The 15,728-nt window shown below is 34.7% G+C and overlaps 1 protein-coding gene across 5 annotated transcripts in view; it reads right to left on the reverse strand.

Moving 5' to 3' along the window:
* Window positions 1–12,143: 12,143 nt before the first annotated feature.
* Window positions 12,144–15,728, reverse strand: part of DGKB (diacylglycerol kinase beta) — a gene marked incomplete at both ends in the record, with an annotated part of 589,868 nt that continues 586,283 nt past the window's right edge. For all 5 annotated transcript variants that reach the window (XM_084230110.1, XM_084230108.1, XM_084230109.1 and 2 more), the window contains one exon: window positions 12,144–12,251. In XM_084230110.1, coding sequence (XP_084086236.1) covers window positions 12,144–12,251 — 108 coding nt within the window. The remainder of the gene's footprint in view (window positions 12,252–15,728) is intronic.

Genomic DNA, 15,728 nt, shown 5'->3' on the forward strand with positions numbered 1-15,728 from the left:
AACAGGAAATGTCCAAATGTGAGCAATTCACTGTGAAAATAAATATGCGACTGTATTTGAATCCTCAGTTGATGGAAAAGGTAAAAGACTACACACCTCTCATAGCTGCTAGAATTTTCCTCTCTGAGCTGCTAGAATAGGATTCTGTGAATCCACTGAGAACACACTGGCTCATGGCCCAGGCATCATCAGAAGAGGAGAGTAAGGAGTGAAAGAGGTCCTGTGAGCACAGGTGTGATAAAGAAGCATCTGCCTCCCTCCTACTTCCATGTGAAACCAAAGGCTGAAAGTGAACCCTGGGGATATCTTTTGATCTTAAAGATACATGTTAAGTTGGTGAAGAAAAACTCAAAAATGAGGGGATGCATTACAAAATATACATGGAATATTTATTTTGTTGAAATTTACTTTTTATTGGTAAAGAAGTTTCATAGCATTATTTGATTCTATTCGATTCTATCAGTAGTTCTCTCATTAAAAGAAAGGAATATAATACTCTCTAAAAATCAAATGGTGTTAAATTTTAGTGTTATTTTCAGACCTTTGTGGCTTGAGAATATCATTATATAATCTGACTATATACCTGACTTGTGTTTCTTAACCAAAGAAACTGGAACCTAAGTTTTAAAATATCTCAATGATTTATATAAGTGCATGATTAGCTCTTCATATTTTTATTTTTAGATATTTTGGTTATAAGTTTCAACTACCTATATAGTTTAGGGTTTTTACTGTATCCAATACATATTATAATTCTGTATCCAATACATATTATAATTCTGAAAAAACTTGCCAACTCCTATCAATCCTACCCAATTACCCATATTACCACAAGGCATTATTTATTCAGAAGCAAAGTAATTTTTAAAATTTTATTTTATATATTTTACATCATTCTTCATTTTTGTAGAGTGTATGCTTTCTCCTCTCAGCTGTAGTCCCTGTGAAGTCCTCAGCACCAATTCTCCCGGGTCCCATCACCATAGTCCCTTTTGTTCTTCGCACACGTTTTGATCTTTCTTCCTCCTCCTCCCCTGCAGAATGTCTGATTTATAGTTGTCTGTTGATTTTTATTTTTAGTTTATTATAATTACTTTTTTTTTTTACCTGATCCCTTGTTTGATTCCTCTACATTCCTCCTATAAGTGAAACCATCTGATATTTTTCTTTTTCTTTCTGGCTTATTTCATTGATCATAATCCTTTGTGGCTCCATCCATGCTGCTGTGAATGGCATGAGTTTATCTTTTTTGATGAAGCAAAGTAATTTTAATTTTTCCCTAATAAAATAAAATTATGCAAATTGCCTTCAAAGTTGAGGAGTATTTCTCAAAAAGCAACTGTTTAAAAATAGTTCTCATACATATGTTTTTATTTATTGAACAAGTCATATTTGACAAAGATTCTTTTATTATAGAAGACTCAGTTCAAAAAAACACTGTGTGGAGACAGGAGAAGTTCTGGAATATATGGCTATTCCTTTCCGAGTTAACTTAGATGATGGCCAAAAAAAGCTCAAGCATGATTTCTTTTTTTTCCAAAATTTAATGAGTGGCTCGTACAATTCCAAATATACTTTTTATTCTAAAATGTACACAGTGTTATTGGGGTTACTACAGAAAAATGAAAAGGATGGAAGAAAATTAATATGTTTTCCACACAGGGATACCGGAGAGTGAGGATCATATGAGGTATTTGAAATACATATCCTCAAGATGTATAAAAGGAACATGTCAATATAATATGACATTTTAATTTTTAAATTTTCAAATTTCAAAATGTCAAATTCTAAAATAGATCTAAATGAAATGAAAAATTCAGTAACTTAATAGTTACAGAACTAGAGGCCATTGAAGCTTTCAAAAAAGCTTTTTTCTTTTTCTTTCTGGCTTATTTCATTGAGCATAATCCTTTGTGGCTCTTTAAAAAAGATACATGCACAATAAAATATTGAGTTGGTGCTACTGTTTTCTCTTTTCAAATACCTACTTCTCTGTTTTTAAGTTGATAGGGGTTTTAGGTTTACATGTATTTATAAACTAGAACAGTAAAATCAATAAAAGATCAAAAGAGCTAGGAGGTTATTATATCTTATGTCATTGTTCTTAAATGCTACCACTATGTGTTTGGCAGCAAGCATAGAAGTTATTTGCACTCAAAGGATCACTTAGAAACCTTAATTTATCTATTTATTAAGTAACACCGCTGACCTTTCAGCTTTAGAAGCAAAGAGAAACCTCTATTTTGTCTGTATTTTCTCATATGGAGATAAAGTAATTGGCTAAATGTGCTCAAATAATTTAAATTTCTTTCAAGATATAAATTCTAATACTTTGATATTAGTGTAGATCATACATGACTCTTGTGTTCAATAAAATTTTCTTTTCTAAGTTGTTTGGGAGGCGACATATATATTTATGTGAATAAATCAGTTAGATAAAAATTGCATCTCTCTAAAAAGTTCTCTGAAAGGTAGAACATACATATAAAGAATAAGAAAAAAACATCTTTAAAAGAAGTGCCAGATATTTAGAGCTACATATGTTAAGGTAATCTAAAATATTACACATCAAGAAATCCATGGAAATGAAAATAGAGCTCACAGCATGTAGTTACTGAAGAACATAGAAAAAATGATAAATATGTATAAATATTTTGAAAACATTATTTAGCTCATCTGCAGCTTTTTATAGACTAAGTGCTTTAAACTCTTATTTCATCCATTATTTCTTGCACCAGTTCTATAAGTCACTACTGTTTAATGACTGGATGTAGTGAAACAAGTTTTGAATACATCAGCAAGTTCTCTGCTAAACAACTAGATATTAGAGACCATGTCTTTTCTAAGAGAAAGGATATTAGAAGGTTGAGGGATAGGTCTCCTGAGGTCCAGCAGAGGCCTTTCTAAAATGTGTTACTTTGGTTTGTGGAATATTTGAAGTGAATTTTAATAAAGGTCCTTCAGGTTAAGGAGAAATTTTTATAGCTCTCTTAACCACTTAGAATGAAATCTGGTGCTCTTGGGCCTCCCTGGTGGCACAAGGGATTAAGCACAGCACTGTGAAGCTTTTCGCGGCCTTTGCAGTTCGATCCCTGGCTGGCCAGCGAGCTACCCACATGGCACAGCAGACCTCTCCTCCCCGCAGCATTGTATTTCATTCAGTCTGCCTGTTCTGCTCCCAACTCTGTCTCTGGTGAATCCTCTCACTCACTGCACCTTTAGCCTGTACCCCAGCTCTTGTATGCATAAATAAATAAATCTTAAAAAAAAAAAAAACAAGAAAATCGGTGCTCTTACTCAGAATTAGGGTTCTTACCAAAAGGAAATTTTCCATAGGCTAAACCTATCTATACAGCAGGGCAAAGGTATAATTATAGAGATTCTAGTCTTTGTCTTAAGTGCCCGTCTTCCTTCCTTGAAGCCCTTGGTCCCTACTCCCTTCCTTAGCTCAGGGTAAATAATCTCATTTTGCCTCCATTTACCTAGAATTTATATCCAACTAGAGTGACATTCTCCAATTTATATAATTAGATTTGTTCTTTTCTCCCACAAACTAATCTGTCTCTTGTTAATTTGATGCTTGACAAGTCCAAGAAGAACATAAAGAGACAGGGGAAATTTTCCTCTGTGCACCAACAGGGAAAAAAAGAAATATGAGGGCAGAGTCCTTAGAATTCTGTGGAGAACTCTGAGCTGTGCTGGAAGTCTTCTAGGTCATCTATTATGTAACATGAACCACCATGATGTGGTGGTTAAGGTTCCTGTACCATTACTATCACATCCCTCTGGATTGTGGCTTTGTTATTGTGATGTGTTTTTCTATTATTCTTGTCCTTTCCTCCCTCCCTCAAAAGAACTTGTTCAAGAATAGGGCATTACTATTTTGTTTGGTCTTAAACAAACATCCCTCAAAAGTAGATCCTAAGACAAAGACTTGGGTATTGGTAGTTTATTTGGAAGATAATGTCAGGGGACAGAACTGAGAAATGAAAAATTAAGACAGAGATGCAAGACAAGCCAACAAAGGGTGAATTAATGAGTGAGCTACTGCTGTGAGCAACTGGGTCTGATCCCATAGGTGACCTTCTAACAAACTGAGCTGGGCACATGTCTGAATTTTCACCTAAAATAACAGGACGGGGAGGCAGTGGGGGACATTTATCAGTGGACTGCCATGCTCAAATGGTTTAAGGGAACATTTTCTACACTTCAGGGTTGAGCCAAGGCATGCCCTTGCAGGCTTGCTTCCATGTAGGAGAGAGTTTCAGCCAGAAGTGCTCAGTGGTCAGGTCAATTCCCATCATTGCAGGGTCTGACAGATGTGGTCCTCTCACAATGATTTACTATGGAATTGCAAATCATTTTTCTTAAAGCTTTGCATGGGCAGTAACATTTCTCAATTCACACTTTTTAATTTTTCTGTTGTTTTTAAGCTACAAGAGTTGGGATGTCTGGTGAATAATGCTTTTAAGGAGACATCATTTGACATGATTGGAATTTTGAAAAAATCCTTCAACTCAGAAATTATACCAATATTTAAAGTAACTGCCATTACACAAATTTTCCCTTTATCAAAGACTAAAGAAAAAACTGGTAATTGTTAAAGCATTTCAAGGAAGACTTCATTCAAGGGGCACTATTTTGAAAGGTTATAAGGCCCAAGTGAAATGGAATTTTTCAATGGAGAAAGAGAGATTGGCTGAATTTCCAGTAAAAGCTAAGCGAGTGTAAACTTATAGCAAAGGGGCAGGGTAAGGGTCAATGGAAGGAAAATTACTAAGAGGAGACACCAGGAGAAATGAGTTTTCTTGCTAATTGCTAAAGGTAGGGTCGGGTGTTAAAACATCATCTGGAAGATGGTAGAAGATGAGAAGCCCAATTAGGGTGATCGGCAATGAAAGATGGGAATTCTAACTAATTTATTCAGCTGGGTTCTTGCTAAGTTAGTAATGCAGACATAGACCCAAGTCCAAAAGCTGAGGTCTACTTGAAAGAGAGTTTAGGGGAATCTGAGCAGAATTTAGTCAAGGAGAGAATCTTTGCTTCTCAACAGTACTGAAAAGACCAATGAATTGATGGATTGATTTCTTTCATGTGTGTGGATGGTGAATCTCCAGTAACCACATAAACAACACTGGAGCTCTGGAAAAGAACTCAAATTAAATACAGGTTAAATTTTGATGTCTGACAAATTTCCTTTGACTCAGGAAATTCTCATCTCTGAACAAGAGGTCCAGAAAGTCTTATACGCTGCATAATATTTGCAAAGTACTTAAATTCCTTCCCCAATACCTAGTAATTTATGCACAAACCAGCTTAAATTCATCAGCATTTGCCAAGCACAGGCTACCCTGCTCAGCTATTGCTCCAGCTGAAGCTGAACTTGTGAAATGAATGTGCAGGAAAATGTGGGACAGACGTGACAAATAATTTAACTGAAAGAAGTACTCTAAATTTCTCATTTACAGTCACTTCTTAGAATCTTTTCTTATTCTGACATACAAAAGTAAAAAGTACCCTAAGTATCCTGAGAAGAAAAAGCATTATTGTATTGCAAACTTCCAAATTACTAAAACCAGTATTAAATATATCACCTGAAAATATAAATTCTCAATATTACTGTTTTCAGAGAAATAGGTTTCTGCATAATACATACTCCTATTGTTTCACTTTTTCCCCCTTAGAGTGGAACCCATCACCAATGAACTAGAAAATCTCTAATTTTGCTCTTCCCTGCCCCCCCAATTTATCAACATTAAAGTCCAAATGAAAAAAAAATGGATAAAAGGCATTTAAGTGAGAATTAAGCAATGAGAGAACACATTTTAAAAGTCATCAATGTGTAGCAATAGTTGAAAGCATTGACATCCTATTTTCCTACCTCCCTATATTAGTCTCCTAATGCTGCTGTAACAAACTGATAATAATCTGTGATTTGAAACAGCATCAACTTCTTATCTTACAATGATGCAGGTCTCAAAAGCCCAAAATGGGTCTCACAGGGTAAACTTCAAAGTGGTGGCAGGGCTGTGTTCCTTCTAGAGACTCCAAAAGAAAATGTGTCACCTTACCTTTTCCAGCGTCTAGAGGCTTCTCTGGTTCTGGTCTTTCCTCCGCCATCTTCAAAGATCTTGTTGACTCTGAATCGCTCTTCTCCTCCCCTATTCCACTTTAAAGGATGGTTGAGATTACATTGGGTGCACCTGGGTAATTTGGGACACTCGTTTTATCTTACAGTCAGGTGTTTGGCATCCATAATTCTAATTGCAACCTAATTACCTGTAGTCAAGTAACATGACATATTCAACTGTGCCAAAGGTTAGGATGTGGACAACTTTTGCAGGGCATTGTTCTGCCTACTGTCTCCCCAACATTCCTCTGAGAATAGAAGAAAGCTAAGCACTACTATCAACCCTACCGGGTTTGCAGCCTCTGAGACAGCCACTTGCGAATTAAAGTGTGCCATAGTGGCTACTAAATTAACTGAGAAGTTGGAAATGCTGGACTCTTGCAAATGGAAAGTGACAAGAGGTGAGAAGAACATCAGCATGAAGTGTAAGTTTATTCAGCCAAATTTTATAAGGCATAAAAAATACTTCTTATTTTTCTTTGTATCTACTTTCTTCGGGAACAAGTAATACATTGTGTTATAACTTGAGAATTGTTTTGGTGGCCGTCTACTATTTATTTATCCATAGATCACTGGATATTTTATATGAGGTAATTCCAGGGGAACAGTGGTGAATAGGGATCCAAACTGGTTTCCAAGTGACTCATACGTTTAATTAGAGAATCGCATAAGTAACTTTTTAAAATATAGATTAAAATAACTAGCATAGGTGCCAGAGATTTAAGATAGCATAAAAGATACTCAAAAGATTTTTATGAACAATAAATAGAGATAGGAGCTAAGGAAAACATTTTTAAAAATTACGTTTAAAAGAGACTCAAAATAAAGACTCACTCTAATGCATTCTAGACCACAGTGGTTCTAGAAGACTTTCCAGATGGAGAGCTATAAATCCCCAAGAAAGGTAATGTATCAATGAGTGTAAATTTTGCCAGCATGCATGTAATGTAAAACAAAGCAAGGAGAGCTCTGTTGCAGAACCAAGTTTGCACATGTGTAAAAGAGGGGAGAGGATACAGGAAAGGTTGACAATATTTAGCCCATGAAGGCCTCTCTTTGCCTAGGCTCAATCTGGTGAGTAGTGTGGGAGGAATGGGGGTTGTCAGAAGTTCCAGTTGTTGGAGGACGGAGATACGGTGCTTGCCGTATGATGCTGCTAGAATCTGACAAGCATGAGCCTCTCTCAACCTTTCTTGATCCTGAGAAGAGACGGATCAGAGTTAGGATACACATTCAGAACAGAATGTGTATGTTGTCAGTGAAATCTGGAAATTATTGATTTCAGTTTGAGGTGTGGTGGATGGGGTTGAGGGAGCAATAGAGTGAAAAATGTAATTAAGGAAAGATTAACTGAGATTCCAAGAAAAGGATGATTTAAACAGTGGGCAAGGTTTCTGGTTGTCTCATGATGATGCCTTTGGTTCTCAAAATGCTCTCAAAATTCAAAACGGTGTCGAGTTGTCCAACTGCAGACTTTTCTTAAAGGTCTAATGACATTTGCTTGGATTTATAGTTTATATAAATAGGCAGTTATTAGGAAGTTATTCTGGCACATCTGCAAATGTCCAGATAACTTTGTGGGAGAATTAGGTGCAAAGAAGTATAGAATTATAAAAATAACCTGAGCAAAAGCTAAAGAGTTAATTTGAATCTGAACATGACAAATATATTTCTAATAGATAAAATGATTATTTTCAACCATTTATGCAGAAAAGAATAAGGTTTTCTGTACTATGGACTTTCTCTTCCTTTACTAACAGGGACTGCTCTAAATTATTTAGCATATTACTTAATTTAAATACCCCTTTATGTAATATGGTCATTAAGTTATTTAACTCTTCTAACAGATGGAAAGATGTCTAGAGAAGCGGTTATGTCATTTAAAAGTATTTTGCAGTCTTTTCATAAATTATCTTGTATCTAGTTAGTGCCCCTGAGATATTTGCTGGAGTCTATTACACAAAATAAAATTAGAAGTTGGTTTCATCCAGAACATTCCACATAAATCCTCAAGGAACCACTGAACTAGTCTTTCAGTCCCCAAGATTCTAACATTTGGTTAGTTGGATTTCCTGGAATCTCTGAAATTGCTAGAATAATGTTCACAAGAGCAATGTGGGGCTCAAAGTGGAATGGTTTGGTTCTTAATGACACAGAATTCAGTCCCAAAATAACCAGATACCTTCCTCCTGACAAAAGACAGGGTGGCTGGCCTGATAGATCAGTAGATACTCACTAGGATATGTTGACTGTCAACTGCTTGAAGAAGTTCATTTAAGGACAACGTGGTAAAATAGCAATAAAGAATGACACAGCTGAGTGGTTAACATTTTATTTCAAAAAGCAAGATATCGTATATAACACTTTCTGAGAAAATAAGATACTGTAATTAAATGAATTCCATGTTTTTAAACACAATAAGGATAGACAGAATCTTTCAAGTGTGAGTTTATTCAAACTTTATTTAATACAATGCAATTTAATTGGGAGACTTAAAGGGTGATTTCTGCCTTTCACAAAATAAAAGTTCTTTCAAAGGTTTTGGGTGCATGTTTATTTATTTAAATTTTATCACCTCAACCTATATTACAATGGCTTAATCTTCTAAATGAGAATAAATGCACTGTATGTGAATAATTCTTCTTATGTGCCATGAAAAGTGCCATTTTCCTTCTTTAAAGCCAATAAAAAGCTAATACAAAAAAGAATGGAGCCATTTAAAAGTTTTGTCTTTTTCAAGTAGAATACAGTCTGAGATTCAAAACAGTCTTCATTGAAAATGGCAATTACCTCGCATCTCCCTAAAAAGGAAAAAGAACAAAGCCCAAAAAATATATGTGCTTTAATAATTCTCATTGGATTTAAATTTTTATCTGTGGTTGCAGACTACACTAAACTTTTGCTTCATTATGGCTATAATAACACAACCTATTTGGAAAGGAAAATTGTTTTAAGATGTTATTTTTTTTTTTTGTATTTCCTACAAGCTATGTTATTCCTCCACAATAAGCTGACTAGCACTTTTTTGCATCAAATAGCCATGGTAAACACATGTAAGTGGAAAAAACATTTACGTACTTTTATTTTCTGATTTTACACAGATACCTCCATTTCTATTGGAAACCTGGTTACCCAGGGTTAATTCTGGAATCTCTTTCTGTTTATTAACTTCTTGAGTGGCAGTGTTCAGTCAAGTGCATATCTCTTTTTCCTTATTCCTCTGACCCCTGTAAACGCAGTGTTCATTTTTACTTAAGAGCTTAATTCACTTAAAACTTTATAAGACTGCTATGTCTACTACTTTAAAAGAGGTTGACTCAACAACTCAGTCACCCACACACATATAAGAAAAATTTCCACCTTGTAAAGTTAACGTTTATTATTCAATATTTTAATATACCATAGAACTTTCAGTTTTGAATTTTCCCTTAAATACATATTCTTCCCTCGAAGCTGTCATAGAAATGGGGAGACTATCTTCTCTGATTTCAAAACCATCAAAGTAGGTTTTTAGAAACTACTTTCCAAATCCCAGGAGTAGTGTACTTGAAGGGCAAGCATGTCAGTCTCTTTAGAAATTGAGCTGGGGAAAGTAAAATTTGATTTCTATTTAAACATTTATTATTGGTACCAATGAATCGAACTGACTGAAACTGTGAGCACCTACTATTATCACTAATTGTAGTTCTATAGCTACATCGAAGTGAAGCTGCATCCCATTATTTCAATTACTGAAATCTTACAGGCAGGTTGTTAAATTTGTCTTGTCCTACTATCTATTCAACAGCTTTCCCCTGCACAGATTGTTAAGAATGATTCACAAACTACTGCTGTCTTCAAACTATATAGTACAAAAGGTAGCCAAGAAATAATTGCATGTTGTACTGAACATAAAATAATTTGTGGCTTCGGAATATGTTTTTGACACAAAGCCTGCCTGCTCATTGTAGAAAATTTTATCAATTTATGTGAAAATATTTATTACCTGTAACCATAGATACACAAAATCAATGTGTGTGTTATGTAACACTATGTCAGTAATGCATTTGTTATGTTTTGAGATTTCTTTGGGTCTAGATGACTGCTCTGCCAAATAACTTGTTTTGTTTTTTGTTGGTTTTTTTTTTTTTTTACTAGCACAAGTGATTGCTGTGCTACATTTGCAATTGTAATGATAATTTTCCTGGGAATGCTAAATTAAGTCTTAATTTTATTCAAAAGCTTTTATTTTCAAAGCAATTAAACTTATTGTTGATTGATATTTACCATCTAATGTTCCTGGAACACTAAAAGAATATGCTTTATACATAATCTTCCATTACAGCACATTGCTTGAGAGTAGCTATTGATATATCAGCATTCAGTTGAGTTTTCAAACCAAAGAACAAAAATTATAGCAATTTCACTTGAAATCCATAAATCCATGCACAGGATTGTGTTCAACAGAATCACTAAATGCTATTTTTTTAATTCAAAGATGAATGAATCAATAGAAAAATAGAACGGATAAATCATTGGTACTTTAATGCAGAGTGGAGAGAGAAACTAATAAATCATGCATTTCAAGCACTTGTTTTCCTTATGGCATGTTTGCAAACATAAAACATGCAATGAGAGATGCAGGTCAATGTGAATGAACGATACTGACACTACTCAGAATAGCATTTCATTTTTTATATCATAGGTTTAATGAAACCATAAGAAAGTACTATTCCATAATTTCTTCAAACAATCAGAGAATCCAACCTTACCATCAACACTTTAGACAATGATATAGGCCATTATTTCCAAATAAACATTTGAAATGTCATAGAGATGGATGTGACCTAGGTGAGAGGGAGGAGCTAATTGCATGCTTGATTTGCTTCCGTGATCTCAATATTATTACAGGTATCAATTTAAACTAAAAAGGAACTGATATGTTTACTTTCTCAAATGAAGTTAACTGATCCATTAAAAATTACAGACGTCTATATTTATAAATGATCGAAAAAGCAGGAAATCAGCAACTGAGCTTTGATTGTGTTGCAAGGCCTATTGTCTGTGAAAGGTGAGAATTTTAATTATAATTAATGGATAATTCACTGTCTTCCAGTGTTGTAGTCATCACAAAATGAAGCATCAGAAACACAAATTTTCTCCACAAGGCTTAATTAATTATGCACTAACCCATTTCTCTCAAGCATCTTTTTCTGAATCTTTGGTGGGAAACACAGTTTATTAGGCACAGTTTATTAGTTTAAAACATCTATTTGGTTACTGGTGCGATTACGACTTTTCTAGATCACATGCAGTAAGTAACAAAGCTTGGCATATTACCACACTTTACTGCCAAGGAACGTGTTTTCACTTATTTCTGGAATTAAAAACAAAACTAACCAAAATAAAAACCATTCTCTAATTTTCAGGACAAGTAAACTTTACACCTGATATTTTAAATTCCACTCAAAAGCATAAAAATGTTGAAGAAAAACTTAGATATAACAAGGTACTGTAGACATCTACTTAATAAAACCTTTCAATTAAAAGTTTCTTCTCAAGTCAAAGGTCAAAGATCACTGATACACTGTTTCTGAAAGGAAAATACAGCAACCTGCGATTATGGAAAACTGTGATGGTAGCATTATTGATTAGTGCTTATTAATAATTGTAATCGCACTGAGAATCACATTTCCCGTGGCATTTCCTTTTTCATGAGAGCTTTTTCTCACAGGTTAGTAAATGAAAATTGGAAGAGAAATGTGTGGGAGACATAAAAACCTATGGCAATGCATGCAACCAAAATATGCAATATCACTTCATGTAAACTTCTGCTTTCTTCATGCAATGATGCCTAAATAACTGAGACAATTTTCTAATAGCTGAATTTTACAGTAGCTCAGTAACAAAAATATTAAACCAATTCCATGATTTTGCACAAGCAGAAGACTTGAAATGGTTCAAAGATTTCCAGCATAAGTGTTCCATGGCCCAATTATGCTAATTAGATCACTAAGAATGGAGTGACAGAGGATTATTCCTTGCTTTGGTTTCTTGTTCTTTTGACGAGGGAGCAGAACAACCCGGTTTTTGGAGGAGGGCCCATCAGCATTGGGGCTTGGTTCTTGTGGGTAATTTTTATCTAGGGAAAAAGAAAAAGAGAGTAATCTCTAGATGTAACACTAATTTCTGAGAGTCTATGTCAAGGTTAATCATCTTTCAGGAGGTACTGAAACACCATAAATGTAAAACGTAGTTTCAGAGTTTCTATTATTTCAAAAATGTTTTAAGGGAGATAGAGATGCACATTTAAACCATTTTTCAATGTTTTAGGGTGATGACATACAAAAAAAAAAAAAGAATTCAAAGCGCATTTTAACTATCACCTTACCTTCAACCTCACTTAGAGTAATACCTCAAAACACCTTATTTAGGCTCCTGATAATCTAGCACAATTTATTGACCATTAGGTATGTATTATTTATTCAAGGCATGAAAGGGTGTGCCATTATAGTATTCAGAATTCCAGTTATAGACCAACATCAAGATATACTGGTACCGAGGCAAGCCTTATTTATCTTGCTAATCAGATTGTTTCTCCCTTTCAACATGAGCTGCAAGGCTTAATTTCAAAACAATCATTAGGAATGAAAGTCAAAAGTTAACATGCATAAAAGGTCAGAAATGATGAACTAGCTTTCTAATTGGTTAATTAATTGGTAATAGAATAGAATCAAATATTGAAAAGCCTGCTTAAAACACGTTGAGAGACTGTTCTAAAGCTACTCGTTTTGATTTCTTTGATATAAAACTACGAATCACCTTAAATGAGACAACCTTAAAGTAGATTATGTCTGCAATTTTCTCTAATTCAAGTCTAAATTAGAGAAGACATTTTATGAATATATGCTATGCTCAAAGCTAATTGAAAGCAATTATCAAAGTGGCATTTTGTCTGTGACTTTAAGATACATTGTAAGATAATAAATGATTCTCATTATGTAATAAAAAGGTCACATCTTGCCTTTGGGCTAGTGACGCTAAGAGTTTTTCAAAAGCAATCTGAGACATTTTCTTTAGAGAACTGTGACTAATACAAGAACCATCGCTTATTAAATATCAGTTGTCACCTGCACAGCACCCGCATCAGAGATGAGTATTTCTTTCAAAAAGAAACACCACCTCATTAAAAGCTGCAAAAATATATCTCTTAAAGTGCATACCTGACATTTTCAAGTTAAAATGCATATCCTTCACTTGTCATTCACTAATAGCAAAGAATCAAAAAAAAAAAAAGTTACCATGCAGACAGGGTCAGTAAAATCGACACAGGAGTTTCTGGGAAATAAAGATTTACCACATAGGCTAGAAAGACAGAAGTATGTCAAAAACCTTGAAAAATGAAAAACTTTATTTAACTCTGTTGGAATCAGGGGATTGTGAGAAGATTCAGTGTTTTCCTCTTTACTGTGAAAATAATTTGTACATGAGATAGGCCAAGGGGCTGAAGCAGCCCTAGCCCCTCTGGACACCTGATTTTTATAAAGTTTATTTTTGTAATCTTATGGACTGGGGAATCAATAGCCAGGGAGTAAGGACACCGAGGTGCATGTCCATGAGACTTGAAAAAGTCTTTACCACACCAAGAAGGAAGGAAGTACAATGGACTACGGTGATAGACTCTGGGTGATTTGGTGGTGGGTGCCTTATGGTGGCAATACCTGATGGGGGTATCCAACTGTCACCTCAATTAAAAAGAAATAAATTATTTAAAAATAAAATAAAGAGAAATATTTACCAGTTTTTTTCATAATAACTCAACTGTAGATTACATTGTATGTTATGCGGTTGATTTTTAAATTCCTCTGAATCCTAACTTTTGACAGTATCTAATACAGCATCATTCACACATTTATTCATTTCCCAAAACTGAGCTCTTACTGTGCTTCAGACTCTGTACTAGGAATCTTTAATAAATAGACACTGCACAATTTCTGCCCCCAAGAAATTATAATCAAACAGGAAAGGGAAATTTAACAAGTATATTTGATAATGTTACAGATGCTGAAAAAAGGGAAAAAAAGTACTATTTTTATTGTGGAAAATGAAAATTAATCTTTCAATGCAGAAAAGCCATTTAAAATGAGTGCCTGAGGAGGCAGTCACCACCTATTACTTGTCTAACCAGAACAATAGCAGCTAAAATAGGAAGGTAAAGTTTTCTATTCACAGGTGCTAAATTAAAATCTGTTAGATCTTTTAGGGCCTCCCTGGTGGCACAGGCGGTTGAGTGCAGTGCTGTGAAACTGCCCACAGCCTCTGCAGTGCCAGTTCGATCCCTACCGGCCTCGGAGCAACCCACATGGTGGGCAGACCTCTCCTGTCTTGCCCGCTGCTCCCCTCAGCAATGTATTTCATCAGTCTGCCTGTTCTGTTCCCTGCTCTGTCTCTGGTGAATCCTCTCACCCTCCCATGCATCTGGCCTGTACCCAGTTCTTGTATAAATAAAAAAATAAATCTTAAAAAAAAAAGAAAACCTTTTAGAGGGGATAATAGTATTAAGACATTTTGGAAAATAACATTACAATTATAGTTGTAAGATTTTGGAAGAAATGTATTCTAGTCACTTTTATAAGGTTAGCAGCAATTCATTACAAAGTATAATATATTATTGCATGTCAGGTTTTGTGTTTTTAGGGATTTGAGTTTTGTCGGATCATGATTATCTCTATATTGGAAATTCTTTTTTGACAGAAATCACATGTTGTTATTTCTTTTGAAAAATAGCACAGTGTCCCACTCAGTGCTCTTGACAAAATGGGCTCTGAATGCAGGCTACTGAGTAAAAATGAGTTTTAATTTTCAGTTTCTAAGCAAGAAAATGGTCAGTCCAATTGAAAAAATTATCTATAACCTGAACTCTTAGTTATTTCATCATTCTTATGGTCAAAGTATACAACTTTTTCTTTCATATTAACTCTGTAAAAAGTTAAATCTATGTCCTTTTTGTCTGCTGTTTATGGAAATGAGAGACAGTTGGCTGTGTTTTCCTTTTAGAGGAGATAACACAGAGGAAAGTAACATTCCTGAAATGTCTATTATATATCCAGGCTTTCTGCACACACCATCTCATTGAATAATTACATGTCTTTGTATATTTGAAGAGAAGCAAAAACTCCTCCAGTAAGTAAGAGAATCACTCGAGATCAGGTGAATTATTGGTGGTGTGGCCTCAGAGAGTCAAAGTGTGGGTCTCAGGAAGCTGTGGAGATTTAAGTGTAAACCTCAAGTACAGATTTCTCCTGGGGGTGGTCACCAGTCCTGGAATAACTACTCAGATGCCAGTTTTTGCATACACTTCACACCCTTGTCTTAGAATTTTTTTTTTTTTTGTGATCCTGCTATTTACTAGATAAACCATATGTAAGGAGCAGATTTTATTCCCAAAGACTTAAAAATGTGCATGTATTGTTGCAACAATTTACATGAACCAAACATTAGGTTCTGTTTGCGTGCTTTCATCTATTAAGAGTAAGGTAATTATTTCTTAGTTGTTTCTCAATACATCGAATATTATTTATTGCATACCAGTAATGAGCAAGACATTTTTGTTACATGA

Source organism: Talpa europaea (assembly GCF_964194135.1).
Source record: "Talpa europaea genome assembly, chromosome: 3".
Lineage (NCBI taxonomy): Eukaryota > Metazoa > Chordata > Mammalia > Eulipotyphla > Talpidae > Talpa > Talpa europaea.